Below are 27,703 nucleotides of genomic sequence, written 5' to 3'. Positions count from 1 at the left end.
TTTCCGGGAGATAAAGCAGTAAAGAAAAGGATGATTTTTGAAAGCAGTAAAGAAAAGGATGATTTTTGTACCGCATGCACATAGAAAAATGAAACTCTGAATTTGTACACGCTTTCGGACTCAAGAAACAATCACGAAGACCTCCCACGAACGAACGCCTGATGCTTGAGACAATCCGCCAACCCGCCAGCTAGCTAGTTTGGGCCACAGCCCCTTTGGGCAGCGCTGCTGCCTGCCCACCTAGCCTTGACGTGGCCTTCGCCTGGCCCCGGCCACGCGCGTCTAAATCCAATCTACCCAAGAGTACCTGCATCGAACCGATCTCGTCGAAAAAACTCAGTTGCCGCCACAGTCGATCAACCGAGCCGCTGCTCCTGATTGCTTCAACACGAACACAACTCCCGCCGCTGCATCGACCTTTTCCGGTCGTTCGACCCCTGATCGATTCGACAAATTCTGTTGCACCTCTAGATCAACAGTCTCGACCTCTCGAATAACCTTGCTCATGATACCACTTGTTAGAATAAATCCGAAGCACTTCATCGAGCTACCGAGGACCAAGCAATCACACAAGCACGACACCGAGATTTGTTAACGAGGTTTATCGATATGGCTACATCCCCGGGGCCTGACTACGGGCGCTCCTCCCCGTGACACCGTCACAATACCGCACCTCGGCCGCCCGGGCGCCGGCACACGTCGCCGGCTCCCCCGCGCACCCGTGCTATTATGTTGGCATAGGTTACATCGTATGTCTACCCCCGCTATATATGAGAGGCCTAAGATACAAGTGTCCTACCAGGACACGACTTCATATCCTGTCTAAACACAATACTACTCAGAGTCCAACTGTAACCTACCTTGTACAATAATATTCGACACAACTCTAACATTTACTGTCAGCCAGACTATGTACGACAAATATTATTATTTTTTAAATATGAACCAACAATCCAATTTATACAGTATACGAGAGAGAGAAAACTACTCCATTCCATCTTCCCAAAAAGAGCATTTTTTAGGGTAAAGATGATACTGAGCGTAAATTAAGGGGGGAAATGGAAATATCACTTTGAATCATTGGATCAAGGAAATATTTCGGTTTACATTCTGTGAGACTACACGTCAAGTAGGTAGGGGTGTAGTGATGAACTGTGCAACGCAGCTGTTGCTTTTATCCCGTCAGATCAAATCATACATTAATTTGTGCGTTCTAGGCTTCTACCCAGTCGACATGCCTAGCACAGGCCACTCATGTGCTAGACGCCTAGTCCACTAGGAAGCACATCTCCAATATTCGTACATATCTATAGGTAGGTATGATGAGGTACGACTATGTGACAAAGAATTAACGCGCGCGTCGACGCTCTTCAGTGATGAACTCGTCCCCTTGTACTTGTAGCAGGGCCGGTCTTCCGCTGTGCAGGGTCGGTCCTGAGATTTTTGGGGTCCGGAGTGAAACTAAAATTTAGGGCCCCTAAGTATAAATAAATAGTGCAGATTCCGTGGAAGATGAATTATGATCATGATCACTCACATTGTTATCGTCCGAGTCGATGTTAACATTGTCTTCTGTATGGATATCATCTTCTAGATTCACATTACTTGGTTCTTCCACAAGAACTAACGCCAACTCGTCTGGATTTTTTGAAGTGGTTGGGTTACTCGCCAAAAACTTACGAAGAAATCCTCTTTGTGATTCTACCAATTTTTAATCTCCTTTCCTCTTTTTTCTTTTGACAGCACCTGATTCAGGCTTCATTACTACTCCCTCTGTTCCTTAATATAAGACATTTTAGAGATTTTATTATAGACTAGATACGGAGGAAAATGAGTGAATCTACATCCTAAAATATGACTACATACATCCGTATGTAATTCATAGTGGAATCTTTAAAAGGTCTTATATTTAGGAACGGAGGGAGTAATTCTGAAAATAAATAAATCTGAATCAAAAATAGGGCATTAACTACCCAAAGATTTAAAAGGAATCACTAGAAGTAATTGCAGGTCCAGATCCATCAGGCATTAGTAAATTGCAAACTAGAACGGGAACTGATCTACGAATCAAACTAGAACGAGATCCTCAGAAGAAGTGGAGAACAGACAGACTGACGGACATTACGGAAGAAGCAACCGGCGAGGGCCCTTCCGCGTGCCGGCGTGCGTGCCTGCGTGGCAATGAAGCCGACGTCCAGGGCCTGCCCGCAGCTCGCGTCGTAGTCTCGCACTTCTACAGATGAGAGTCGCGACGTGCAGGAAGACGAGAGACAAGCCTGACGAGAGACTTTATAATACCTAGTACATGCCTGACCTAGTATACGTAGTATATATGCAGCGGGCCCCCAACAATTTTGGGCCCCGTGCAGCCGCCCCCGCGGAACCCCCCCAGGGCCGGCCCTGCCGCTGCGGAAGAACAATGTCGCCGTGGGGGGCCATCGGTCACGCCCTCTGGAGCGCCACCACAAACGATGGAGACGAGCGAGCACGGCGTCACCGCCACTACCACCGCCGCCCTTGTGCTTGATTGCTCTCGCTTGTTTGCCTGTTTATCATGCAGCAAAATCATCAGAGTAAAACTTTCTATGTCATATGATCATCCATGTTTACATATGTTTCATGTCTAGTGTGCTATATTATTTGTTGTTTGATTTGTTGCTTTTCTACAATGCTAGGACAACCGGTATGTGAAGTTTGACGGAAGGGTTTCAAGGGTTTACAGTTTTTGCAAGAATCATGCAATGTACAAGTGTCAGGTTACAGCAACAGATGTCACAGAGGATTTAAGACAAGATAGACGACATAGGCTGCTTACACCAAGGACATGTTCAACAGCCATGTAATGTTGAAACTGGCAAGGTGAATCGACACTTTGGGCTGAAAAAATCATTATCTTCGTTCAGTTCGTCGTGACTGTAGTGTTGTTTTGTTCGTGTGTAAATCGTAGTAGTGTATAAACTTACCACGTAGGATACAAGGCGACTACACCTCTAAGCTCGTATGCAATCAAATACCATTCATTCGTATGAGCACAACCAATGCAAAAAGCCAAACACATTGTAGAGTTGTTACTACGATGCATGAAGAGAGGATGCAAGCAACCAATCACCAAGCAAATACTATTTTTGTTGTCTGCATTAGTTAAAACAAAACCAACTAAGATAATTATGTAAGGGCAACTTCAACGGGTAGATCCAAACGGACGGTGATTTTATCCGTTTTTTGTCCGTTTGGGTCGCCCGTCCGCTTAGCAGACATGAGGCAAACACGCGCGGTCGATGGACTTGGGCCTTGCAGAATTGTTCTTGGTCATTTCTTTGGTGTCGGAGATAAAGGAGCAGGCTCGTTGAGCCTACCCCGGGGTTATCCCCCCCGACAGTAGTCCCCGAAGCTGGAGAGGCCCGCCGCTTGCTCGCGGGTGGCCTCACCGGCTTGATTTTTTGTCCTTGTATTCTTGCCGCCTCCTGCGGCAGGGGTCGACGCCTCCTCACCGGCTTGATTTTTTGTCCTTGTATTCTTGCCGCCTCCTGCGGCAGGGGTCGACGCCTCGGCTTCGTCGTAAGCTGCGCAAATCGCGCCACGTGCCAGGCCCGGCCTGACGTGATGATGGTTTTTACTGGTGACGGGACTGGGCATGGGCCCTGGGTCCCGCCACGACGCCCCCTCGGCCTCCGCACGGAAGATCATCTGCGGATTTACTCCGCCACGGTTAGGTTTCGGGAAGCGCTACCGCCCGTAATACACGAGATTAGTGGGGCTCCGCGCACACCGGATCCCCTCCCCATGACCCTTAGTGGGATTTAAATGGGAAGCGGGGGTACCGAGGAGGCCATTCGCCCCCTTCTCGCCCCACATCGACGCTCTCTTCCTCCCTGAGCCCAGAGAGAAAGAGCCCGTCTACCTTCGTCTTCTTATTCTCTGTCGCCGTCGCGCCACTAGCCTTCCCGAGCATCTGTCACCCACAGTCATGGCGAGCGGCTCTTCCTCGAAGAAGACCTCGTCTCACGGAGCTTGGCTCGGCAGTGAGATCTGCGACGGACGCGTCGAGGCGCTTCGCCACCGCCGGATGCTGCCCCCGGCCTCTCAGGTGTCGGTGCGGATCCCCGGCGCCGAGACAGCTCCAACACCGGAAGATGGAGAGATCGTCGTGTTCGACGAGCACTTCTACAGGGGCTTTGGGCTCCCAGCGAGCACCTTCTTCTCCAACTGGCTCATCTTCTTTGGCCTGTAGCCGCACCACCTGGCGCCGAACGCCATCCTTCAGCTGTCGGCCTTCGTTATCCTGTGTGAGGGCTTCCTGGGGATCGAGCCTCGCCTCAACCTCTAGCAAAGCTTGTTCTTCTTCAAGCAGCAGTCCAAGAAGATGGACAAGGCTGAGCTGGACAAGCTAGTCGGGCCTCGCCCGATGACGCCGTGCGGAGCCGCATTGGTGCATCATCGCTCGAAGTCCGGCTTCCCCCAGATGCCGCTGCAGGAATCCATCAAGCAGTGGCAGAGAGGCTTCTTCTATGTGAAGAACGCCAACCCCGCACACGACGCCCTCAACATGCTCCCATTCAACATCGATCCTCCAACGAAGTTGAACTGGGGGGGCGAAGTACCCGAAGCCGATTCCCGAGGTGGCGCAGATCGGCACCCACCTCGACGTCTTGCAGGATCGCGACCTCCTCGGCCGCGACCTGCTCACCACCATGGTCACCCGCAGGATCCTGCCCCTGCAGAGGCGGCCCCATTTGGTCTGCCAGATAAGTGGCCGGTATGACCCCTGCCGGACCTCCACCTAGAGCTTCACCGCCAGCGCGGTGGTGCGGGGGGTGAACCAGATTTCCACCGCCCGTATGGACGACAGTGGGAACTGGGCGTGGGGGATGGCCCCTTACAGCAGGTCCCGTCTGCCTCCAGTAGTAAGCATTTTTTTTGTTGCATCTGTTCTGGTTGTGTTTTCTTGTGGTCGGACGTCTTTTTGAGCCGGCCGCCAACTCCATTGCGCGGGTGTTCGAAAAGCTACAGGCACTCAACCCGCCTGCCCCCGACGTGGTAACGTCTGACGCCTCGGAGATCGAGGACGAGGGCATGATCGAGTCCCGTTCTGCCTCCTCCGAAGGTTCGGAGCATGCGCTGGAGTCGGAGGGGACAGAGACGTCTGGTGAGCATCTGAGGCCCTCCATTGTAGATTGGACGGATGATGATGAGAATCCCTCCTCCCTATCTGATGCAGCCCTCGAGGAAGACTCCGACGAGGTGGAGGAAGTCACCAGCCCGCCTCTAACGCGCGAACGGCGTCATAAGTACGAGGCGGCCGGTCTTGGCGAGGCGACCCGGAGGAAGGGCAAGGGTGCCACAGCTTCCACGTCGGCTCCCAAGCGACCGGCGACGGGTCCTCCAGCCGGAACACGAGCAGGCGACGCTAAGAAGCGCCGTGCTGGTGGCGGCAGGAGGCAGGTGCCCATCGTCGCGGGGTAAGGGTTCCCTTCCCTTCTTCTTACTTTGTCTTGTGTGAAGTTTTGTTCCTCAAAGCGTCGCTTGGCAGGGAGGCGGAAGACGTGGAGGAAGACACCGCCTCCGCCGCCGAGTGAGCCGGCTGGGCAGCGGCTGACGCTGCCCGGAAGGAGTTCGAGGAGCAGTCCGCCCGCCGCTGGGATGCGGCCTCGGGGAAGACGACCGAGGGCCAGTTTTAGCCTAGCCGGGCCGAAAAGCCGGCGGAGAAGCATATGAAGGCTAGACATGACCCCTCCACGCGTGCTCACGTGAAGGAGCCAGCTAGCGAGGCGGCCTCGAGGCGCGCCCCCAGGACCGAAGAGGCCCAACCGGCCGAGCCGGACATCTCCGCGCTGGTGGATCTCGAGGTGATCCCTGATTCACCGGAGGCCGAGGCGGCTGCCGACGCATCGGAACTGAACCTGGACGCGTCAGACATGGACCAGGATGCGCCAGGGCCGAACGTGGATGCGCCAGACGCGGCCCATCCACCTTCTGCTGAGGAGACGGAGCCGGCTGGGGCGTCGGCGGAGCCGGCCGGCACGCCAGTGCCTGGAGACGGAACCATCGTCATTTCCAACCGTGGCCCAGCTGCTCTAGGAGCCGGCCCCACAGCCGGGAGCCGGCCCATGAAGGCTTGGCGTGCGGCTAATCTGGAGTGCCAGAAGCTGCCCGTAGGCACCGTGCTCCACGGTGTCCCGGAGATGGTATCGCTGTTTGCCAGCAGCCGATACAAGGTGGACCAGGCGGCCCGTGTGGTGGGCGGTGATCTGGAGCGTTTGGAGGAGCTGTTGGGGAACGTCGCATGGGAAACAAAAAAATTTCTACGCGCACGAAGACCTATCATGGTGATGTCCATCTACGAGAGGGGATATTCGATCTACGTACCCTTGTAGATCGCACAGCAGAAGCGTTAGTGAACGCGGTTGATGTAGTGGAACGTCCTCACGTCCCTCGATCCGCCCCGCGAACCGTCCCGCGATCAGTCCCACGATCTAGTGCCGAACGGACGGCACCTCCGCGTTCAGCACACGTACAGCTCGACGATGATCTCGGCCTTCTTGATCCAGCAAGAGAGACGGAGAGGTAGATGAGTTCTCCGGCAGCGTGACGGCGCTTCGGAGGTTGGTGATGATCTTATCTCGGCAGGGCTCCGCCCGAGCTCCGCAGAAACGCGATCTAGAGGTAAAACCGTGGAGATATGTGGTCGGGCTGCCGTGGCAAAGTTGTCTCAAATCAGCCCTAAAACCTCCGTATATATAGGGGGAAGAGGGGGAGCCTTGCCTTGGGGTCCAAGGACCCCCAAGGGGTTCGGCCGAGCCAAGGGGGGGAGCCCTCCCCTTCCAAACCGAGTCCAACTAGGTTTGGAAGGAGGAGTCCTTCCCCCTTTTCCCACCTCCTCTTTTTTTTCTCTTTGATTTTCTTCCTATGGCGCATAGGGCCTTCTTGGGTTGTCCCACCAGCCCACTAATTGCTGGTGCGCCACCCCCAAGGCCTATGGGCTTCCCTGGGGTGGGTTCCCCCCCCCCCCCCCCCCCGGTGAACACCCGCAACCATTCGTCATTCCCAGTAACTCCGAAAACCGTCCGGTAATCAAATGAGGTCATCCTATATATCAATCTTCGTTCCCGGACCATTTCGGAAACCCTCGTGACGTCCGTGATCTCATCCAGGACTCCGAACAACATTCGGTAACCAACCATATAACTCAAATACGCATAAAACAACGTCGAACCTTAAGTGTGCAGACCCTGCGGGTTTGAGAACTATGTAGACATGACCCGAGAGATTCCTCGGTCAATATCCAATAGCGGGACCTGGATGCCCATATTGGATCCCACATATTCTACGAAGATCTTATCGTTTGAACCTCAGTGCCAAGGATTCATATAATCCCGTATGTCATTCCCTTTGTCCTTCGGTATGTTACTTGCCCGAGATTCGATCGTCAGTATCCGCATACCTATTTCAATCTCGTTTACCGGCAAGTCTCTTTACTCGTTCCGTAATACAAGATCCCGCAACTTACACTAAGTCACATTGCTTGCAAGGCTTGTGTGTGATGTTGTATTACCGAGTGGGCCCCGAGATACCTCTCCGTCACACGGAGTGACAAATCCCAGTCTCGATCCATACTAACTCAACGAACACCTTCGAAGATACCTGTAGAGCATCTTTATAGTCACCCAGTTACGTTGCGGGGTTTGATACACACCAAGTATTCCTCCGGTGTCAGTGAGTTATATGATCTCATGGTCATAGGAACAAATACTTGGCACGCAGAAAACAGTAGCAACAAAATGACACGATCAACATGCTACGTCTATTAGTTTGGGTCTAGTCCATCACGTGATTCTCCTAATGACGTGATCCAGTTATCAAGCAACAACACCTTGTTCATAATCAGAAGACCCTGACTATCTTTGATCAACTGGCTAGCCAACTAGAGGCTTGCTAGGGACAGTGTTTTGTCTATGTATCCACACATGTATATAAGTCTTCATTCAATACAATTATAGCATGGATAATGAACGATTATCTTGATACAGGAATTATAATAATAACTATATTTATTATTGCCTCTAGGGCATAATTCCAACAGTCTCCCACTTGCACTAGAGTCAATAATCTAGCCCTCACATCATCATGTGAATTACATTGTAATAAATCTAACACCCATACAGTTCTGGTGTTGATCATGCTTTGCCCGTGGAAGAGGTTTAGTCAGCGGGTCTTCTACATTCAGATCCGTGTGCACTTTGCATATATTTACGTCCTCCCCTTCGACGTAGTCGCGGATGAGGCTGAAGCGTCGTTTCATGTGTCTGGACTTCTTGTGAAACCGTGGTTCCTTTGCCAGGGTAATGGCACCCATGTTGTCACAGAACAAGGTTATTGGATTCAGTGCGCTTGGCACCACTCCAAGATCCGTCATGAACTGCTTCATCCAGACACCCTCCTTAGCCGCCTCCGAGGCAGCCATGTACTCCGCTTCACATGTAAAATCTGCTACGACGCTCTGCTTGGAACTGCACCAGCTTACCGCACCCCCATTAAGAATAAAAACGTATCCGGTCTGCGACTTAGAGTCGTCCGGATCTGTGTCGAAGCTTGCATCGACGTAACCTTTTACGGCGAGCTCTTCGTCACCTCCATACACGAGAAACATCTCCTTAGTCCTTTTCAGGTACTTCAGGATATTCTTGACAGCCGTCCAGTGATCCACTCCTGGATTACTCTGGAACCTGCCTGCCATACTTATGGCCAGGCTAACGTCCGGTCTAGTGCACAGCATTGCATACATGATAGAACCTATGGGTGAAGCATAGGGGACGGTGCTCATATGCTCTCAATCCTCATCAGTTGCTGGGCACTGAGTCTTACTCAATCTCGTACCTTGTAAAACTGGCAAGAACCCTTTCTTGGACTGTTCCATTTTGAACCTCTTCAAAACTTTATCAAGGTATGTGCTTTTTGAAAGTCCTATCAGGCGTTTCGATCTATCCCTGTAGATCTTAATGCCTAGAATGTAAGCAGCTTCTCCTAGGTCCTTCATAGAGAAACTTTTATTCAAGTAATCCTTTATGCTCTCCAAAAACTCTACGTTATTTCCAATCAGCAATATGTCATCCACATATAATATTAGAAATGCCACAGAGCTCCCACTCACTTTCTTGTAATACAAGATTCTCCAACCACTTGTATAAACCCAAATGCTTTGATCACCTCATCAAAGCGTTTGTTCCAACTCCGAGATGCTTGCACCAGTCCATAAATGGATCGCTGGAGCTTGCACACCTTGTTAGCATTCTTAGGATCGACAAAACCTTCGGGTTGCATCATATACAACTCTTCCTTAAGGAAACCATTAAGGAACGCCGTTTTGACATCCATCTGCCAGATTTCATAATCAAAAAATGTAGCTATTGCTAACATGATTCTGACGGACTTAAGCATCGCTACGGGTGAGAATGTCTCATCGTAGTCAACTCCTTGAACTTGTGAAAAACCCTTTGCCACAAGTCGAGCATTATAAACGGTCACATTGTCGTCAGCGTCCGTCTTCTTCTTAAAAATCCATTTGTTCTGAATAGCCTTGCGGCCCTCAGGTAGTACTTCCAAAGTCCACACTTTGTTCTCATACATGGATCCTATCTCGGACTTCATGGCCTCTAGCCATTTGTTGGAATCTGGGCCCACCATTGCTTCTTCATAATTTGCAGGTTCATTGTTGTCTAACAACATGATTGACATGACGGGATTACCGTACCACTCTGGAGCAGCACGTTGTCTCGTCGACCTGCGTGGTTCGACAGGAACTTGAACCAGAGTTTCATGATCATCATCATCAACTTCCTCCTCAACTGGCATTGCAACGACAGAGGTTTCCCCTTGCCCTGCGCCACCATCTAGAGGGATGAGAGGTTCGACAACCTCGTCAAGTTCTATCTTCCTCCCACTCAATTCTCGAGAGAGAAACTCCTTCTCGAGAAAAGCTCTGTTTTTAGCAACAAACACTTTGCCCTCGGATTTGAGATAGAAGGTGTACCCAACTGTCTCTTTTGGGTAACCTATGAAGATGCACTTTTCCGCTTTGGGTTCCAGCTTTTCAGGCTAAAGCTTTTTGACATAAGCATCACATCCCCAAACTTTAAGAAACGACAACTTTGGCCTTTTGCCATACCACAGTTCGTATGGTGTCGTCTCAACGGATTTTGATGGTGCCCTATTTAAAGTGAATGCAGTTGTTTCTAATGCATAACCCCAAAACGATAACGGCAAATCGGTAAGAGACATCATAGATCGCACCATCTCTAATAAAGTACGATTACGACGTTCGGACACACCATTACGCTGTGGTGTTCCAGGCGGTGTCAACTGTGAAACAATTCCACATTGTCTTAAGTGAGCACCAAACTCGAAACTCAGATATTCACCCCCACGATCAGACCGTAGGAACTTGATCTTCTTGTTACGATGATTTTCAACTTCACTCTGAAATTGCTTGAACTTTTCAAATGTTTCAGACTTGTGCTTCATTAAGTAGACATAACCATATCTACTCAAATCGTCAGTGAAGGTGAGAAAATAACGATATCCGTCGCGTGCCTCTACGCTCATCGGACCGCACACATCGGTATGTATGATTTCCAACAAGTCACTGGCACGCTCCATTGTTCCGGAGAATGGAGTTTTAGTCATCTTGCCCATGAGGCATGGTTCGCACGTGTCAAGTGAATCAAAGTCAAGTGACTCCAAAAGTCCATCGGCATGGAGTTTCTTCATGCTCTTTACACCAATATGACCTAAGCGGCAGTGCCACAAAAATATGGCGCTATCATTGTTAACTCTTACTCTTTTGGTCTCAATGTTATGTATGTGTGTATCACTATCAAGATTCAATATGAACAATCCTCTCACATTGGGTGCATGACCATAAAAGATGTTACTCATAGAAATAGAACAACCATTATTCTCTGACTTAAAAGAGTAACCGTCTCGCAATAAACAAGATCCAGATATAATGTTCATGCTCAACGCAGGCACTAAATAACAATGATTCAAGTTCATAACTAATCCTGATGGTAACTGAAGTGAAACTGTGCCGACGGCGATTGCATCAACCTTGGAACCATTTCCTACGCGCATCGTCACTTCATCTTTCGCGAGCCTTCGTCTATTCCGCAGTTCCTGTTTCGAGTTGCAAATATGAGCAATAGAACCGGTATCGAATACCCAGGCACTACTACGAGAGCCGGTTAAGTACACATCAATAACATGTATATCAAATATACCTGATTTTTCTTTGGCCGCCTTCTTATCAGCCAGATACTTGGGGCAGTTGCGCTTCCAGTGACCCATACCCTTGCAATAGTAACACTCTGTTTCAGGATTAGGTCCAGCTTTGGGTTTCTTTGTCGGATTGGCAACAGGCTTGCCGCTCTTCTTTGAATTACCCTTCTTGCCTTTGCCGTTTCTCTTGAAACTAGTGGTCTTATTCACCATCAACACTTGATGCTCTTTACGGAGTTCAAACTCTGCGACTTTCAGCATCGCAAACAACTCCCCGGGTGACTTGTTCATCCCTGGCATGTTGTAGTTCAACACAAAGCCTTTATAGCTTGGCGGCAGTGATTGAAGGATTCTGTCAGTGATAGCCTCTTGCGGGAGTTCAATCCCCAGCTCAGCTAGACGGTTTGAGTACCCAGACATTTTGAGCACATGTTCACTAACAGACGAATTCTCCTCCATCTTACAAGCATAGAATTTATCGGAGGTCTCATACCTCTCGATCCGGGCGTTCTTCTGAAAGATGAACATCAACTCCTGGAACATCTCATATGCTCCATGACGCTCAAAGCGACGTTGAAGTCCCGGTTCTAAGCCATACAAGACTGCACATTGAACTACTGAGTAGTCCTCCTTATGTGTTAACCAAGCGTTCTTAACATCCTAGTCAGCCGTAGCGGGTGGTTCATCTCCTAGCGCAGCATTAAGGACATAATCCTTCTTCCCAGCTTGTAAGATTAGCTTAAGATTACGAGCTCAGTCTACAAAGTTGCTTCCATCATCTTTCAACTTAGCTTTCTCTAGGAACGTATTAAAATTCAGGGTGACTGTCGCGTGAGCCATGATCTACAACACAAATATATTCAAAGTGGACTTAGACTATGTTCAAGATAATTAGAGTTTAACTTAATCAAATTACTTGCTAAACTCCCACTCAAAAAGTACATCTCTCTAGTCATTTGAGTGGTTCATGATCCACTTACACTAGCTCAAGTCCGATCATCACGTGAGTTGAGTATAGTTTCAGTGGTAAGCATCCCTATGCTAATCATATCATCTATATGATTCATGATCGACCTTTCGGTCTCATGTGTGCCGAGGCCATGTCTGCACATGCTAGGCTCGTCAACCTTAACCCGAGTGTTCCGCGTGTGCAACTCTTTTGCACCCGTTGTATGTGAACGTTGAGTCTATCACACCCGATCATCACGTGGTGTCTCAAAACGACGAACTGTAACAACGGTATACAGTCGGGGAGAACACAATTTCGTCTTGAAATTTTAGTGAGAGATCACCTCATAATGCTACCGTCGTTCTAAGCAAAAATAAGGTGCATATAAGGATTAACATCACATGCAATTCATAAGTGACATGATATGGCCATCATCACGTGCTCCTTGATCTCCATCACCAAAGCACCGGCACGATCTTCTTGTCACCGGCGCCACACCATGATCTCCATCAACGTGTCGCCATCGGGGTTGTCGTCCTACTCATGCTATTACTACTAAAGCTACATCCTAGCAAAATAGTAAACGCATCTGCAAGCACAAACGTTAGTTTAAAGACAACCCTATGGGTTGCCGTACCATCGACGTGCAAGTCGATATTATCTATTACAACATGATCATCTCATACATCCAATATATCACATCACATCGTTGGCCATATCACATCACAAGCATACCCTGCAAAAACAAGTTAGACGTCCTCTAATTTTATTGTTGCATGTTTTACGTGGTGACCATGGGTATCTAGTAGGATCGCATCTGAGATATATGAATTGCTATTTAACCTTATACAAGGACCTCCTCGGTCAAATCCGATTCAACTAAAGTTGGAGAAACTGACACTTGCCAGTCATCTTTGAGCAACGGGGTTACTCGTAGCGATGAAACCAGTCTCTCGTAAGCGTACGAGTAATGTCGGTCCAAGCCGCTTCAATCCAACAATACCGCGGAATCAATAAAAGACTAAGGAGGGCAGCAAAACGCACATCACCGCCCACAAAAACTTTTGTGTTCTACTCGAGAAGACATCTACGCATGAACCTGGCTCATGATGCCACTGTTGGGGAACGTCGCATGGGAAACAAAAAAATTCCTACGCGCACGAAGACCTATCATCGTGATGTCCATCTACGAGAGGGGATATTCGATCTATGTACCCTTGTAGATCGCACAGCAGAAGCGTTAGTGAACGCGGTTGATGTAGTGGAACATCCTCACGTCCCTCGATCCGCCCCGCGAACCGTCCCGCGATGAGTCCCACGATCTAGTGCCGAACGGACGGCACCTCCGCGTTCAGCACACGTACAGCTCGACGATGATCTCGGCCTTCTTGATCCAGCAAGAGAGGCGGAGAGGTAGATGAGTTCTCCGGCAGCGTGACGGTGCTCCGGAGGTTGGTGATGATCTTATCTCGGCAGGGCTCCGCCCGAGCTCCGCAGAAACGAGATATAGAGGTAAAACCGTGGAGATATATGGTCGGGCTGCCGTGGCAAAGTTGTCTCAAATCAGCCCTAAAACCTCCGTATATATAGGGGGAAGAGGAGGAGCCTTGCCTTGGGGTCCAAGGACCCCCAAGGGGTTCGGCCGAGCCAAGGGGGGAGCCCTCCCCTTCCAAACCGAGTCCAACTAGGTTTGGAAGGAGGAGTCCTAACCCCTTTTCCCACCTCCTCTTTTTTTTCTCTTTGATTTTCTTCCTATGGCGCATAGGGCCTTCTTGGGTTGTCCCACCAGCCCACTAAGGGCTGGTGCGCCACCCCCAAGGCCTATGGGCTTCCCCGGGGTGGGTTCCCCCCCCCCCCGGTGAACACCCGGAACCCATTCGTCATTCCCGGTACATTTCCGGTAACTCCGAAAACCTTCCGGTAATCAAATGAGGTCGTCCTATATATCAATCTTCGTTTCCGGACCATTCCGGAAACCCTCGTAACGTCCGTGATCTCATCCGGGACTCCGAACAACATTCGGTAACCAACCATATAACTCAAATACGCATAAAACAACGTCGAACATTAAGTGTGCAGACCATGCGGGTTCGAGAACTATGTAGACATGAGCCGAGAGATTCCTCGGTCAATATCCAATAGCGGGACCTGGATGCCCATATTGGATCCCACATATTCTACGAAGATCTTATCGTTTGAACCTCAGTGCCAAGGATTCATATAATCCCGTATGTCATTCCCTTTGTCCTTCGGTATGTTACTTGCCCGAGATTCGATCGTCAGTATCCGCATACCTATTGCAATCTCGTTTACCGGCAAGTCTCTTTACTCGTTCCGTAATACAAGATCCCGCAACTTACACTAAGTCACATTGCTTGCAAGGCTTGTGTGTGATATTGTATTACCGAGTGGGCCCCGAGATACCTCTCCGTCACACGGAGTGAAAAATCCCAGTCTCGATTCATACTAACTCAACGAACACCTTCGGAGATACCTGTAGATCATCTTTATAGTCACCCAGTTACGTTGCGACGTTTGATACACACAAAGTATTCCTCCGGTGTCAGTGAGTTATATGATCTCATGGTCATAGGAACAAATACTTGACACGCAGAAAACAGTAGCAACAAAATGACACGATCAACATGCTACGTCTATTAGTTTGGGTCTAGTCCATCACGTGATTCTCCAAATGACGTGATCCAGTTATCAAGCAACAACACCTTGTTCATTATCAGAAGACCCTGACTATCTTTGATCAACTGGCTAGCCAACTAGAGGCTTGCTAGGGACAGTGTTTTGTCTATGTATCCACACATGTATATAAGTCTTCATTCAATACAATTATAGCATGGATAATAAACGATTATCTTGATACAGAAATTATAATAATAACTATATTTATTATTGCCTCTAGGGCATAATTCCAACAGGAGCGCACCAGGGTAAGTGTCTCGTCTCTGTGTTCGATTTTTTCTTCTTCTTGAATCAGTGGGGGCAGGCCAGCGCACCCACTGGGTGTAGCCCCCGAGAGTCGGGTCGGTCGATCATCGGCCGGGCCGAATCTCTTTGATCTTCATCTCTTGCTTTGCTTTTTTAGTGGGGGCGCGCTAGCGCACCCACTGGGTGTAGCCCCTGAGAATCAGGCTGATTATGATTTAACCAGGCCGAATCTTACTTTTGCTTCTTCATTGCTTGTAGGATCTTTATGATGCCCACGTGCAAGCCTACAACACGCTGCCGGCTCAAAACCAGGCGGCTGATGGCCGGATCGTCGAGCTTGAGGCCCGGCTGGGCGAGACTGCCGTGGGGCGGGACGCCCTCGTGAGGGAAGGACTTTTGTTGCCGCAGGGAAGGACTTTTGTTGCCGCAGCAACCTGCGCCAGTGCCGAGGTTGAGGTGGTGGAGCTCCTGCAGGCTATGCGCGGCCGCGATCACCGCGTGGTCCGGCTCCTGCTTGCACCACCCGTGCAGCGGCTACGCATGGGCGTATGGGTGGTACATGTGTCCACCACCGACGTTGGATACCTGCTGCTGGGGAAGGGCCTGGAATGCGATGGTCGGCCATGCAGTGGCGCCGGCAACAGAGGGATGGTGGTGGTGGTATGCCGCGCCATACGCGGCCAGGACACCGATATCGTAGCCGCTCACCACGCCGGCGTGATGATGCTGCTGCTGCGCGAGGGACGACGCCGTGGCCGCCTCGGCGTCCTTGAGGCGCTTGGCGGCGCTGACGATGGGTAGCGCGGTGCTGTCGAGGATACTCTTGACGTCGTAGCGCGTCATGTCGAAGTTGGTGACGGCATTGAGCCCCCGGAACTTGATTGTTGCGATGTCGTACGCCTCCGCAGCCTCCTCCTGCGTGCCTACATTACAACAGACTATAGTTAGTAGAGTACCAACGCAATCTACTGGTCGACGCCATGCATGTAGATGTATACATGTGAGCTGTGGAAAGCTAGCTTAATTACTTTAATTAATCAGGTGAGAATCATTATATATTCAAATGTCACAAACTTAGAAGAATTCTTTGTATAACAAGACGTCCGTCAACCCGGCTGGTTTCCGGACGAGTACGCGTGGGACTCCATGGTCAGGTCCCGTCATACTCCAAAAACAATAAGATTATAAACTATAACCGATGTTTATCGGAACCGGATATAAGAAACTGACACACGGAGCAAGTTTTATGATATTTTTAACCCGTTGCAACGCACGTGCATTTGTACTAGTGACATATTTCTACAAGTGTACTTCGGCTGGACGAAGAAGTGGTTCGTCAACTAAATTTTCTATTTGACCCGGTCCAAATCGGATGACCAAATTCTATTCGGGGACCTTCATTGATTGTGAGACCTCTGATTAAAATTGTTAAGCCAATTAAAATCGGATGACCAAAGTCTAAATTGAAATTTTAATTAATTACGAATATTTAAAACTTAGAATGCATAATATATTATATATCTCTCCCTAATAATAAAGCAAATACGATTTCTGGTCGTCCGTCTTGAAAATTATTCCTAAAGTTTGCATAAATTACCCACCATCCACCGGTAAGTAATAGAAAAAGTTTCACAAAGCGAAAAATCTTGGACTGGCCGGCCCATGTAAAAAACCTCCTATATTACGCTCTGGATGCTGTGAGAATATCCAGCACACCGTATGGGCCGGCCCATGCACAGGCTCCTGCTTTTAGTTCCGTTTATTTATTTATTTTCAGTTCCGTTTTAATTTTATTTTAACTAATTTAGAAGTTTAAATAATCTTTAAAATTTTAATAAACTGAAAATTATAAAATCAACATATTTTAAAAAATAAAATGTTTGTGACTTCAAAAACTGCTCGGAATTTTGTAAAAAATGCTCGCATATAAAATAAAATGTTTGTACAATAAGAAAAGTCCATGATTTCAAATACAATTCCATGTATTAAAAATTATTAAAGGCATTTAACAAAATTCTTTCTAATTTAAAATATGTTAATGCATTTAAAAAATGTACTAAAATTTAAAAAATAGCTAATGCCTGTTTTGATAGTTTCTTTTTTTATTTATAATTTTCCGTTCCATTTTTGTTTATTTCTAATTTAAATAATTTAGATTTAAAAAAACTTTTGCATATTAAAAAATAAGAATTTTGAATTAAAATGCTGACGAAAACATAAAATATTTGTGGATTCAAAAAAAGCGCCGGATTTTTATATTTCTTTTGCAAATTCCAAAACAATGTCCATGACTTTAATAAATATATTACTGATTTATAAAAATGTCTGTTTATTCAGAAAAACTTCATGCGTTTCAAAAAATGTTTGTGAATTTAAAATAAAATCCTCCAACATAAAAAATTATGTTCGTCTTTTCTTGAATTGGTCGCCAATTCAGAAAAAATATATTTAAACCCGTTCGAAATATAAAAAATATTCACGATATTTAGTAAATGTTTGTAAATTGTAAAAAATGTTCTCGATCTTAAAATTGTTCCCATATTTATAAAATTATTCACGAAAGATCTAATGTATGTAGTTAAAAATTAATGCTTCTAAGTATTTGTGACAATATACCTGTGTGAATTTTGAAGAATTAAGTGTTGGATGGATCGGATTATTATTGTATGTTTTATAAAAAAAAAATCTTGAAACCATGATATATATTTTTTGAAAATATAAAGATAGCTTCAACTTGTGAATAAATTTAAAAGAAGAAACATTTTTTTTGCATTTGTGCACAAAATTTCAAAATCAAGCGATGATATGTGAACATAATGTGGTTCATTATTGGAGATTATGTTTTTTTTTTCGTGGCAACGCACGTGCCATTTTGCTAGTGAAAATAAATGAGACAGTTTGAAAAATTGTTGACTTCGAGGGTACATATAGGCTGTTGCGAAAAGTCAAAAGACATCATATAGTTCGTTTAAACTGTCTTAGTGTGTTTGTGCACGCCAAAGGTTTTGCCGGAAACATATATGAATATCAGGCCGTCACATCTCGTGTTGGGCAGGCATTTCTCTCTGATTCAGAGGAAATTCTCTGGGATTTACAGGTCCTGTTCATCTGCAACTTATTTCATCCCAATTCCTAAAAATCCTAATATGTTTCTGCAAAATTCACTTTGTAGTTTGTACCAAATCGACGATAATTAATATGGATCGAAGAAAGTATAAGAGTTTCCAAAATTCCAAAATATGAACATGAACTTAAGCAATGCACCGTGTATTAATCAAACAGATCAGTAAGTACGTAGTTCAAGTCTGATCTCTACTAAGGTAAGACAAAAATAAATCTGCTAGTAGTATATATAAAAATCTACAGCTCGTCGTGGTCGTTGTCCTCCTCGCCGGCGTCGTCATGACCACCGCTGGCGTTCCCATAGGCAGCGGCGAAGGCGGGGCTGCAGACATCCTCCAGCTCCTTGAGCTTCTCCGTGTAGTCGTCCTTGTCGGCGTCCGGATTGGCCTCCAGCCACTCGCTGGCTTCCCTCGCCGCCTCCCTCACCTTCTCCCTATCGCCGCCGTCCATCTTGCCCCCCAGCTCTCCGTCGGCCGTCGTCCGGGCGCTGTAAACGTATGCCTCCAGCTTGTTCCGCGCGTCCACCGTGTCCCTCAGCTTCCTGTCCTCCTCGGCGAACTCCTCCGCCTCTTGCACCATGCGCTCGATCTCCTCCTGGCTGATGCTTCGGCCGGCGCTGCTGATCTCGATCTTCTCCGACCTTCCGGTGCCCTTGTCCGCCGCTCCCACGTGCAGGATGCCGTTCACGTCCACCTCCAAGGTCACCTCAATCTGCGGCGTGCCCCTCGGCGCCGGCGCGATCCCGGTCAGGTCGAACTTGCCCAGCAGCCGGTTGTCCTTGGTCATGCTCCGCTCGCCCTCGAACACCATTATGGTCACCGTCGTCTGCCTGTCCTCGTAGGTGGTGAACATCTTGGTCCTCTTGGTCGGGATCGGCGTGTTCCGGGGGATCACACTCGCCATCACGCCGCCGGCGGTCTCGATGCCGAGCGTCAACGGCGTCACGTCCAGCACCACAACCTCCTTGGCATCGCCGCGCACGATGCCGCCCTGCACGGCCGCTCCGTAGGCGACGGCCTCGTCGGGGTTGACGCCCTTGTGTGGCTCCTTGCCGCCGAAGTAGTCGCGGAGGAGCTGCTGCACCTTGGGGATCCTGGTGCTGCCGCCGACCAGCACCACCTCGTCGATGTCGCCCTTGGCCAGCCCGGCGTCCGCCATGGCCTTCTTCACGGGCGCCATGACCTTGCGGAAGAGGTCGGCGTTGAGCTCCTCGAAGCGAGCCCGGGTGAGCGGCTCCGACAGGTCGACGCCGTCGGCCAGCGACTCGATCTCCACGCGGACCTGGAGCTGGGTGCTGAGCGCCCGCTTGGCGCGCTCGCACTCGCGGCGGAGCTTGCCGAGCGCGCGGGCGTCGCCGGAGATGTCGACGCCGTGCTTCCGCTTGACGAGCCGGATGAAGTGGTCCATTACGCGCTGGTCGAAGTCCTCGCCTCCGAGATGGGTGTCGCCGTTGGTGGCGAGGACCTCGAAGACGCCGCCGTCGAGCGCGAGCACGCTCACGTCAAAGGTGCCGCCGCCGAGGTCGAACACCAGCACGTTCCGCTCCTTCCCGTCGGCCACCTTGTCGAGGCCGTAGGCTATAGCGGCGGCGGTGGGTTCGTTGATGAGGCGGACGACGTTGAGGCCGGCGATGGCGCCGGCGTCCTTGGTGGCCTGGCGCTGCGCGTCGTTGAAGTAGGCCGGGATGGTGATCACGGCGTCCCGGACCTTCTCGCCGAGGTAGGCCTCGGCCGTCTCCTTCATCCTGGTGAGAACCATGGCGCTCACCTCCTCCGGGCTGAACGTCCGCACGTCGCCGGCCTTGACCTCCACCTCGACGTGCGGCTTGCCGTTCTTGTCCACCACCTTGAACGGCAGCAGCTTCATGTCCCGCTGCACTTCCGCGTCCACGAAGTTGCGGCCAATGAGGCGCTTGGCGTCGTAGACGGTGCGGAGCGGGTTGGCGGCGGCCTGGTTCTTGGCTGCCTCGCCGATGAGGCGCTCGCCGGAGTCGGTGAAGGCGACCCAGGAGGGGGTGATGCGGTTGCCCTGGTCGTTGGCGATGATCTCCACGCGGCCGTTCCGGTACACGGCCACGCACGAGTAGGTCGTGCCCAGGTCGATGCCGATCACCGGCCCGCCGTTGCCAGAGCCCTTCTCCTTCGCAGCCGCTACTGCCGAAGGAGCCGGCGCGGCCGCGAGGAGCAGCACGGCGAGCACCACCCCGAGGAGCATCGTCGTCCCGCGAGCCATCGTCGTCGCCGGCGATTGATGGACCTCTTCTCGAAGCTAGCTTGTATCCAAGTTATTACGTAGCAGGAGGAGGTGGTGCGGCTGCTATTTATGGCGCGAAGAGATCAGGCTGCATAGAGGTTTGCATTTTGCTAATGCTCTTTAATGCTCAGGATTTTCATATATGAGCACTGGAACTCAAACCTCTATCTTTTGAAGTGAACATGTATCAGCCTTAGACCTTTTTTGCTTTTGCTCTATCTGTGTTTCTCAATTTGGTAATTGTCCTTCGGTTCTTGCTTGGCTTCACCGGTTGATTTAATGTTTGTGTTGTTTTTTTGTGCTAATTTTGCCTGAGCATCCATGATCTTTGTCCAGGAATGTCACTTGTGATTATGCTGAATAGTCGTGTAGCCCTTAGAATTTTCATTTTGAAGACGCCCTTTGTTGCTCTGGATATTCCAATATGGGTACCAGAAGTCAGATGTTTACTGTTTGCATTGAACATATATTAGCAGTAGATCTGTATGTGTTTTTCCTCTGTATGTGCTTCTCAGTTTGGACAGTCAATCCAGTTTACCAAGTATCCTTATTGATTGAGCACTTGTTTGCAAGGAATGCTTGGAATAAATTGGGTGCTATGCCTACAGAAGAAGCTATGGAGGAGTACATAACAATTGTTGATGAGATATTCCCTAACTGGGCTGATGGCTCGGTAAGTTTTAGAATTTTACCTATAGCCACATATTTTCTACCATTTTTTTTATAGAAATGCACATCACTGTGTTTGCTCTGTTTGATATAATCTGTTTGACATGATTCCAGAAAAAGAAAGATGGGGAAACTACAATGTCTGCATCAGGTTCGAAGGGACCAATGGGACCTGTATTTAGCAGTTTAATGTACGAGGAAGATCAAGGAAATGAATCGTAAGTCTTTTTACAACAAGGAGACACCTTACATCGTGCATTAATGTCGCCTTGATGATGTGTAGCCAAGTTCACCTAATTCTGTATAGTATATTTCTTTTGCTAACTGGTACTGTAGAACATAGCAAATAAAAGTGAGATGATTCGTTATTTGGTATGCAGCTAGTTTGTCTCCATCATGGTGCTAAAATGTGTTTTTTATTCATATAATCCATTTAGTACTTTGCTTGAACTATTATTTCTAGGATTACAATGAACTTATTTGTACCTGCAGAGAACTCGGTGACATCCATGTTTCTGCAAGGGAAGGAGCAATTGATGACGTTAAAAAGCATCTGGCTGCTGGTGTACAAATCAACATAAGAGGTTTGTGTTTGTAGAACATCCATCTTTCTGTTCTTTATGCAGCATGACTCATTTAGACAAAGTTTGGTTTCAGATAGCGAAGAGAGAACTCCGTTGCACTGGGCTGTGGACCGTGGGCATCTAGATGCTGTCGAGGTTCTTGTCAGTTCAAACGCAGACGTGAACGCTCAGGTATCTGAATTTCTTGTGTACCTTTTATTCATTGCATTTTGAAATTTCTGGGCAGTTCGGTGAGTGGGTATTTGAGTAAAAGAAACTTGTGGCAACTCTGACCAAGTATTTTTGGTGGGCTTGCATCACAAGCTGTACCAAATGGACAAAATGTTGGATATCCGTTACATGTCTGCAAGCTGTCAGCCTGCAACATTCAACCAGCTAACTGGTTAAACAGTCAGTTCATCTACGTTAGATCTAAATTGGTATCAATATTGTACAGCTGCAGTGTGCAGAAGCAAACCTTTTGAGACCTTCAGATACTGAACCTTGTTTCTCCATATCCAGGACAACGAAGGGCAGACAGCGCTCCACTACGCCGTCCTCTGCGAGAGGGAGGACATCGCCGAACTGCTCGTCAAGCACCACGCCGATCTCCAGATCAAGGATGGCGATGGGAACACCGCCCAGGACCTATGCTCCTCATCCTGGCCGTTCATGAAGCCGGCAAACTGACGGTGCAGTGAACCCGATGATATGAGTTGACGCCTACTACTGCCACTACTAGTACCAAGAAACTATACACACCGTGCTTGATCAGCTGAATCAGATGAGAGCCGTTTTACCAACCTCATCGAATACACTGTCGAAAGATAACTCAGTGCAGGGTAGACATCTTTGTAGTAGTATTTGCCTGTTTCATACAGTTTTTAGTGTGTTTGTGCTGCAATCCAACCGTTTGGCAGGAAACATGTCGGTATCAGGATTCAGGTCTCGTATCCTCATATTGTCAATATGCATGCATCTTAACAGCATCTATAGCAGGTCCCTTAAAATTCGGTACGGGTTTAGGTATACTGCAAAATGATATTAGGGTGTGTTTGGTTTGAGGACCGAAAGTCATCGAATGTTATGGTTCCATTCCAAAGTCATGGGTTGGTTCCATCCTTGTGTTTAGTTGATGATAAAAGGTGTTATGGGTTGGTTCCCTCCCGGTGTTTAGTTGGAGAGATGAAATGAGAAGAATTTGATGGCACTCACCTTTTCGATATAAATGGTGAGATTACATCTCTGAACAAATAAAGTTCTTTGCATTTGACAAGCCTAATTTAATTTTTCAGCAGCATTTTCTTTCTATTTTTGACACATGCAAATAAAAATATATGATCATGAGTACACACCAAATATTTACGAAAAAAAATCACGAAAATGAAAAAGTAACCACACAAAAAGATCACGAAAATGAAAAAAATAACTGCGTAAAAATAACCATGAAAACTTTTGTTCGGGTACGGGAGTGAGCGCGGTGAGAACTGCTTGGTTATTTCTTTTTTTTCTTTGCTTTCATGGACGAATAACGAGTCGATTCCTTCAAATCGGTGGAATCACTTGATGAAGCATCTGAAGGGAATATTCCTTGCATACAGATGACCCAATTCCGGTTCCTAACTCAACTAAACACGAGAACGGCTCCCAGGGATGAAACCAACCCGTTCGATTCTACCTCATCCTGAAACCAAACACACCCTTACAGTATTGTGGGAGCTCTGGTAGAACAACAGATCCTATGAAATTGGTACGCAATGTAGAGGCCCGCATGCAGTGCTCCTTTTTTTCTTTTCTTTTTGGTCTTCTTCCCATCAAATCGACAGGCAGCCGCCACACTTTGCCGTCATGCCGTTCCATGTTCGGTGGTGCCGGACGGGCGGCCTACCCTGATCCACAGGGGGAGGTGTTTGCCGTACCCAGCAACCTTCACCTCAACGAGACCGGCGAGCGGCAAAGGAGCATGATTATGTGCTGGCGTGGCCATGGGCTGCCGCCGTCGTCCGTCGGTGGCGTCCGCCTGCCCGGTCTCCTGCTCCTACGCCACAATTGATCGGAACCGGGGTTGGTCGCAGGAAATTGAAGGGTATTTGGGCAGAATCCGAGCACCTTGGTGGAATTTCGCCAGACTCTGGCATGTCTGACGCCAGTTCGATGATGGTTGGGCTGAAATTTCCCTTCCGCCAACCATCGGGTGGCTTTTTAGTCCATCATAAAAATCGACTCGAAAACTAAATACCTTAGTTACGATGGATATTTTAGAACATCTTCAACTGACGCGCGCTAGCGTCATCCGTTAAAAAAAAAATCAGCGTCGAAATAACGTTTTTTAGCGCGTTGAAGAATGTTTGTTTCAAGAGACGCTGCAAAAATATGACACCCAATCCGACGGCTCCACCTACAGCAGCCAGCGCTTACAATCCGACGCCTCAACAAGACCGATGAGCGGTGGATGCCCACGGCCAAGGAGCACGATTATGTTGTCGTGTTTTCGTCGAACTGGTTCGCACGCCCGGCCGTGTAGTAACGATGTGGCCCCAAGGCGTTGCCTGCCACTTGTTAGTGGTGTCCGCCCTCCTGAGCTCTTGCTCCTACGCCGCAATTGATCAGAATAAGGGTTGGTTGTCGGAAATTGAAGGGTATTTGGGCCGAAATCGGAGCACCTTGGTGTAATTTCATCAGACTCCAGCGAGTCTGGCACCAGTTTGATGATGGTTAGGCTGAAATTTCCCTTCCGCCAACCTGCTTTTCAGTCCACCCTAAGAATCGACTCAAAAACTAAATACCTTGGGTGCGATAGATATTTTAGGGTGTTGGGAGGGAGGGCGGGGGGAGTGCAGGAAAATTTCCTTCAACTAGAACATCACTCAAATTTATTTCACCCATGGTCCCACTTATTTTGTAAAGGGCTCTTTATCAAACAGATGTACAAACATATAAGAGTACACACCCGGTCTTTATAAAGTAAGATACACACAGCCAACATTAACACACACAAAAAAACACGTCTGCAAATGGTGAATTCATACAAGACCGAAGTTATTTCTGGCATAGAAAAAAAGAAAAGGAAAAAGAGCCCCGAAGGCCGAAGTGATCGACAAATACAATCACCATCAGTACCAACCATCTCAAGACTACGATAGAGATTGTTCAGTAGCAACGCATGATGAAAGGAAACGACGTGTAAACGTCGCTATTGTCCGATCATGATTTTTCACCCCAAAGATCAAGTGCGAGAAAACTACAAATAATGCCTTCAACAAGGTACGGCGTCATCGCATCTACTGAAGCTGAGGAACGCCATCTGAAGATTGAATTTGTTACTGTAAAAATCATATCTGACCTTTCTAAAATTCCTTAGTTATGAACTAGGAGTATATTATCTAGCCAAGCAATGCATGATGTATTAATCAACCAGACAAACAATAAACATGACTTTGGGCGTTGGTTAGTCGGGACGTACGTAGTTCAATCCTAATATTACTAAAGCTTTAAGAACTGTAGAATCCTAGAGTTCGTCGTGGTCGTTGTCCTCGGCAGCGTCGTCATGACCACCGCCGGCGTTCCCGTAGGAAGCGGCGAAGACGGGGCTGCAGACATCCTCCAGCTCCTTGAGCTTCTCCGTGTAGTCGTCCTGGTCGGCGTCTGGATTGGCCTCGAGCCACTCGCTGGCTTCCCTTGCCGCCTCCCTGACCCTCTCCCTGTCGCCGCCGTCCATCTTGTCCCCCAGCTCGCCGTCGGCCGTTGTCCGGGTGCTGTACACGTACGCCTCCAGCTTGTTCCGCGCGTCCACCGTGTCCCTCACCTTCCTGTCCTCCTCGGCGAACTCCTCCGCCTCTTGCACCATGCGCTCGATCTCCTCCTGGCTGATGCTTCGGCCGGCGCTGCTGATCTCGATCTTCTCCGACCTTCCCGTGCCCTTGTCCGCCGCCCCCACGTGCAGGATGCCGTTCACGTCCACCTCCAGGGTCACCTCGATTTGCGGCGTGCCCCTCGGCGCCGGCGCGATCCCGGTGAGGTCGAACTTGCCCAGCAGCCGGTTGTCCTTGGTCATGCTCCGCTCGCCCTCGAACACCATGATGGTCACCGTGGTCTGCTTGTCCACGTAGGTGGTGAACATCTTGGTCCTCTTGGTCGGGATCGGCGTGTTCCGCGGGATCACACTCGCCATCACGCCGCCGGCCGTCTCGATGCCGAGCGTCAACGGCGTCACGTCCAGCACCACAACCTCCTTGGCATCGCCGCGCACGATGCCGCCCTGCACGGCCGCTCCGTAGGCGACGGCCTCGTCGGGGTTGACGCCCTTGTGTGGCTCCTTGCCGCCGAAGTAGTCGCGGAGGAGCTGCTGCACCTTGGGGATCCTGGTGCTGCCGCCGACCAGCACCACCTCGTCGATGTCGCCCTTGGCCAGCCCGGCGTCCGCCATGGCCTTCTTCACGGGCGCCATGACCTTGCGGAAGAGGTCGGCGTTGAGCTCCTCGAAGCGAGCCCGGGTGAGCGGCTCCGACAGGTCGACGCCGTCGGCCAGCGACTCGATCTCCACGCGGACCTGGAGCTGGGTGCTGAGCGCCCGCTTGGCGCGCTCGCACTCGCGGCGGAGCTTGCCGAGCGCGCGGGCGTCGCCGGAGATGTCGACGCCGTGCTTCCGCTTGACGAGCCGGATGAAGTGGTCCATTACGCGCTGGTCGAAGTCCTCGCCTCCGAGATGGGTGTCGCCGTTGGTGGCGAGGACCTCGAAGACGCCGCCGTCGAGCGCGAGCACGCTCACGTCAAAGGTGCCGCCACCGAGGTCGAACACCAGCACGTTCCGCTCCTTCCCGTCGGCCACCTTGTCGAGGCCGTAGGCTATAGCGGCGGCGGTGGGCTCGTTGATGAGGCGGACGACGTTGAGGCCGGCGATGGCGCCGGCGTCCTTGGTGGCCTGGCGCTGCGCGTCGTTGAAGTAGGCCGGGATGGTGATCACGGCGTCCCGGACCTTCTCGCCGAGGTAGGCCTCGGCCGTCTCCTTCATCCTGGTGAGAACCATGGCGCTCACCTCCTCCGGGCTGAACGTCCGCACGTCGCCGGCCTTGACCTCCACCTCGACGTGCGGCTTGCCGTTCTTGTCCACCACCTTGAACGGCAGCAGCTTCATGTCCCGCTGCACCTCCGCGTCCACGAAGTTGCGGCCAATGAGGCGCTTGGCGTCGTAGACTGTGCGGAGCGGGTTGGCGGCGGCCTGGTTCTTGGCTGCCTCGCCGATGAGGCGCTCGCCGGAGTCGGTGAAGGCGACCCAGGAGGGGGTGATGCGGTTGCCCTGGTCGTTGGCGATGATCTCCACGCGGCCGTTCCGGTACACGGCCACGCACGAGTAGGTCGTGCCCAGGTCGATGCCGATCACCGGCCCGCCGTTGCCAGAGCCCTTTTCCTTCTCAGCCGCCACTGCCGAGGGAGCCGGCGCGGCGACGAGGAGCAGCACGGCGAGCACTACCCCGAGCAACATCGTCGTCCCGCGAGCCATCGTCGTCGCCGGCGATTGATCGACTTCTCCAAGCTGTAGCTTGTATCCAAGTTACAGTATTACGTAGCAGGAGGAGGTGGTGCGGCTGCTATTTATGGCGCGAAGAGATACAGCGCGGGCGGGACGTGGACGAATCGGAGGTGGTCTCCGACGCGGTGTGTCCCTCGGGGGCGCGGCGACACGCGGGCAAGTCGATCTGGACCGTCGGATTTCACGATCGGACGGCAGGGAAGGTTCGTGACGTGCTGGCGGAACCGGGCTGGGGGCTGCGTGACGTGTTGGATGTGAATAATAGTTCGATCAAGTATCCGTTCCAACAAATAGAATCCGTTCCTGGCCCCACTTTGCAGGCTACATGTATAATACTCTCCCAGGCTAATTTGTTTCGTATGTGGTTTCCTAGTATTTTTTTAAAAAATACTTATATTTATA

The 27,703-nt window shown here is 49.7% G+C and overlaps 3 protein-coding genes across 3 annotated transcripts; 1 reads left to right on the top strand and 2 right to left on the bottom strand.

Annotated features, from left to right (window-relative positions):
* Positions 1 to 18,374: 18,374 nt before the first annotated feature.
* LOC123428449 (heat shock 70 kDa protein BIP5-like) lies at positions 18,375 to 20,554 on the bottom strand. The gene has a single exon (XM_045112661.1). The coding sequence runs from the start codon at positions 20,516 to 20,518 to the stop codon at positions 18,524 to 18,526; it is 1,995 nt and encodes a 664-aa protein (XP_044968596.1). The 5' UTR covers positions 20,519 to 20,554; the 3' UTR covers positions 18,375 to 18,523.
* Positions 20,555 to 20,683: 129 nt separating this feature from the next.
* On the top strand, positions 20,684 to 22,760 carry LOC123428448 (acyl-CoA-binding domain-containing protein 4-like). The gene is made up of 5 exons (XM_045112660.1): positions 20,684 to 21,212; positions 21,323 to 21,426; positions 21,701 to 21,792; positions 21,866 to 21,963; positions 22,294 to 22,760. Exons 1-5 carry the CDS (start codon positions 20,964 to 20,966, stop codon positions 22,459 to 22,461), a joined length of 711 nt encoding a protein of 236 aa, XP_044968595.1. The 5' UTR covers positions 20,684 to 20,963; the 3' UTR covers positions 22,462 to 22,760.
* Positions 22,761 to 25,162: 2,402 nt separating this feature from the next.
* Positions 25,163 to 27,271, bottom strand: LOC123428447 (heat shock 70 kDa protein BIP5-like). The gene has a single exon (XM_045112659.1). The coding sequence runs from the start codon at positions 27,269 to 27,271 to the stop codon at positions 25,280 to 25,282; it is 1,992 nt and encodes a 663-aa protein (XP_044968594.1). The 3' UTR covers positions 25,163 to 25,279.
* Positions 27,272 to 27,703: the final 432 nt, after the last annotated feature.

Source organism: Hordeum vulgare, chromosome 2H (assembly GCF_904849725.1).
Source record: "Hordeum vulgare subsp. vulgare chromosome 2H, MorexV3_pseudomolecules_assembly, whole genome shotgun sequence".
NCBI lineage: Eukaryota > Viridiplantae > Streptophyta > Magnoliopsida > Poales > Poaceae > Hordeum > Hordeum vulgare.
This window is presented reverse-complemented; position numbering and strand designations above follow the sequence as displayed.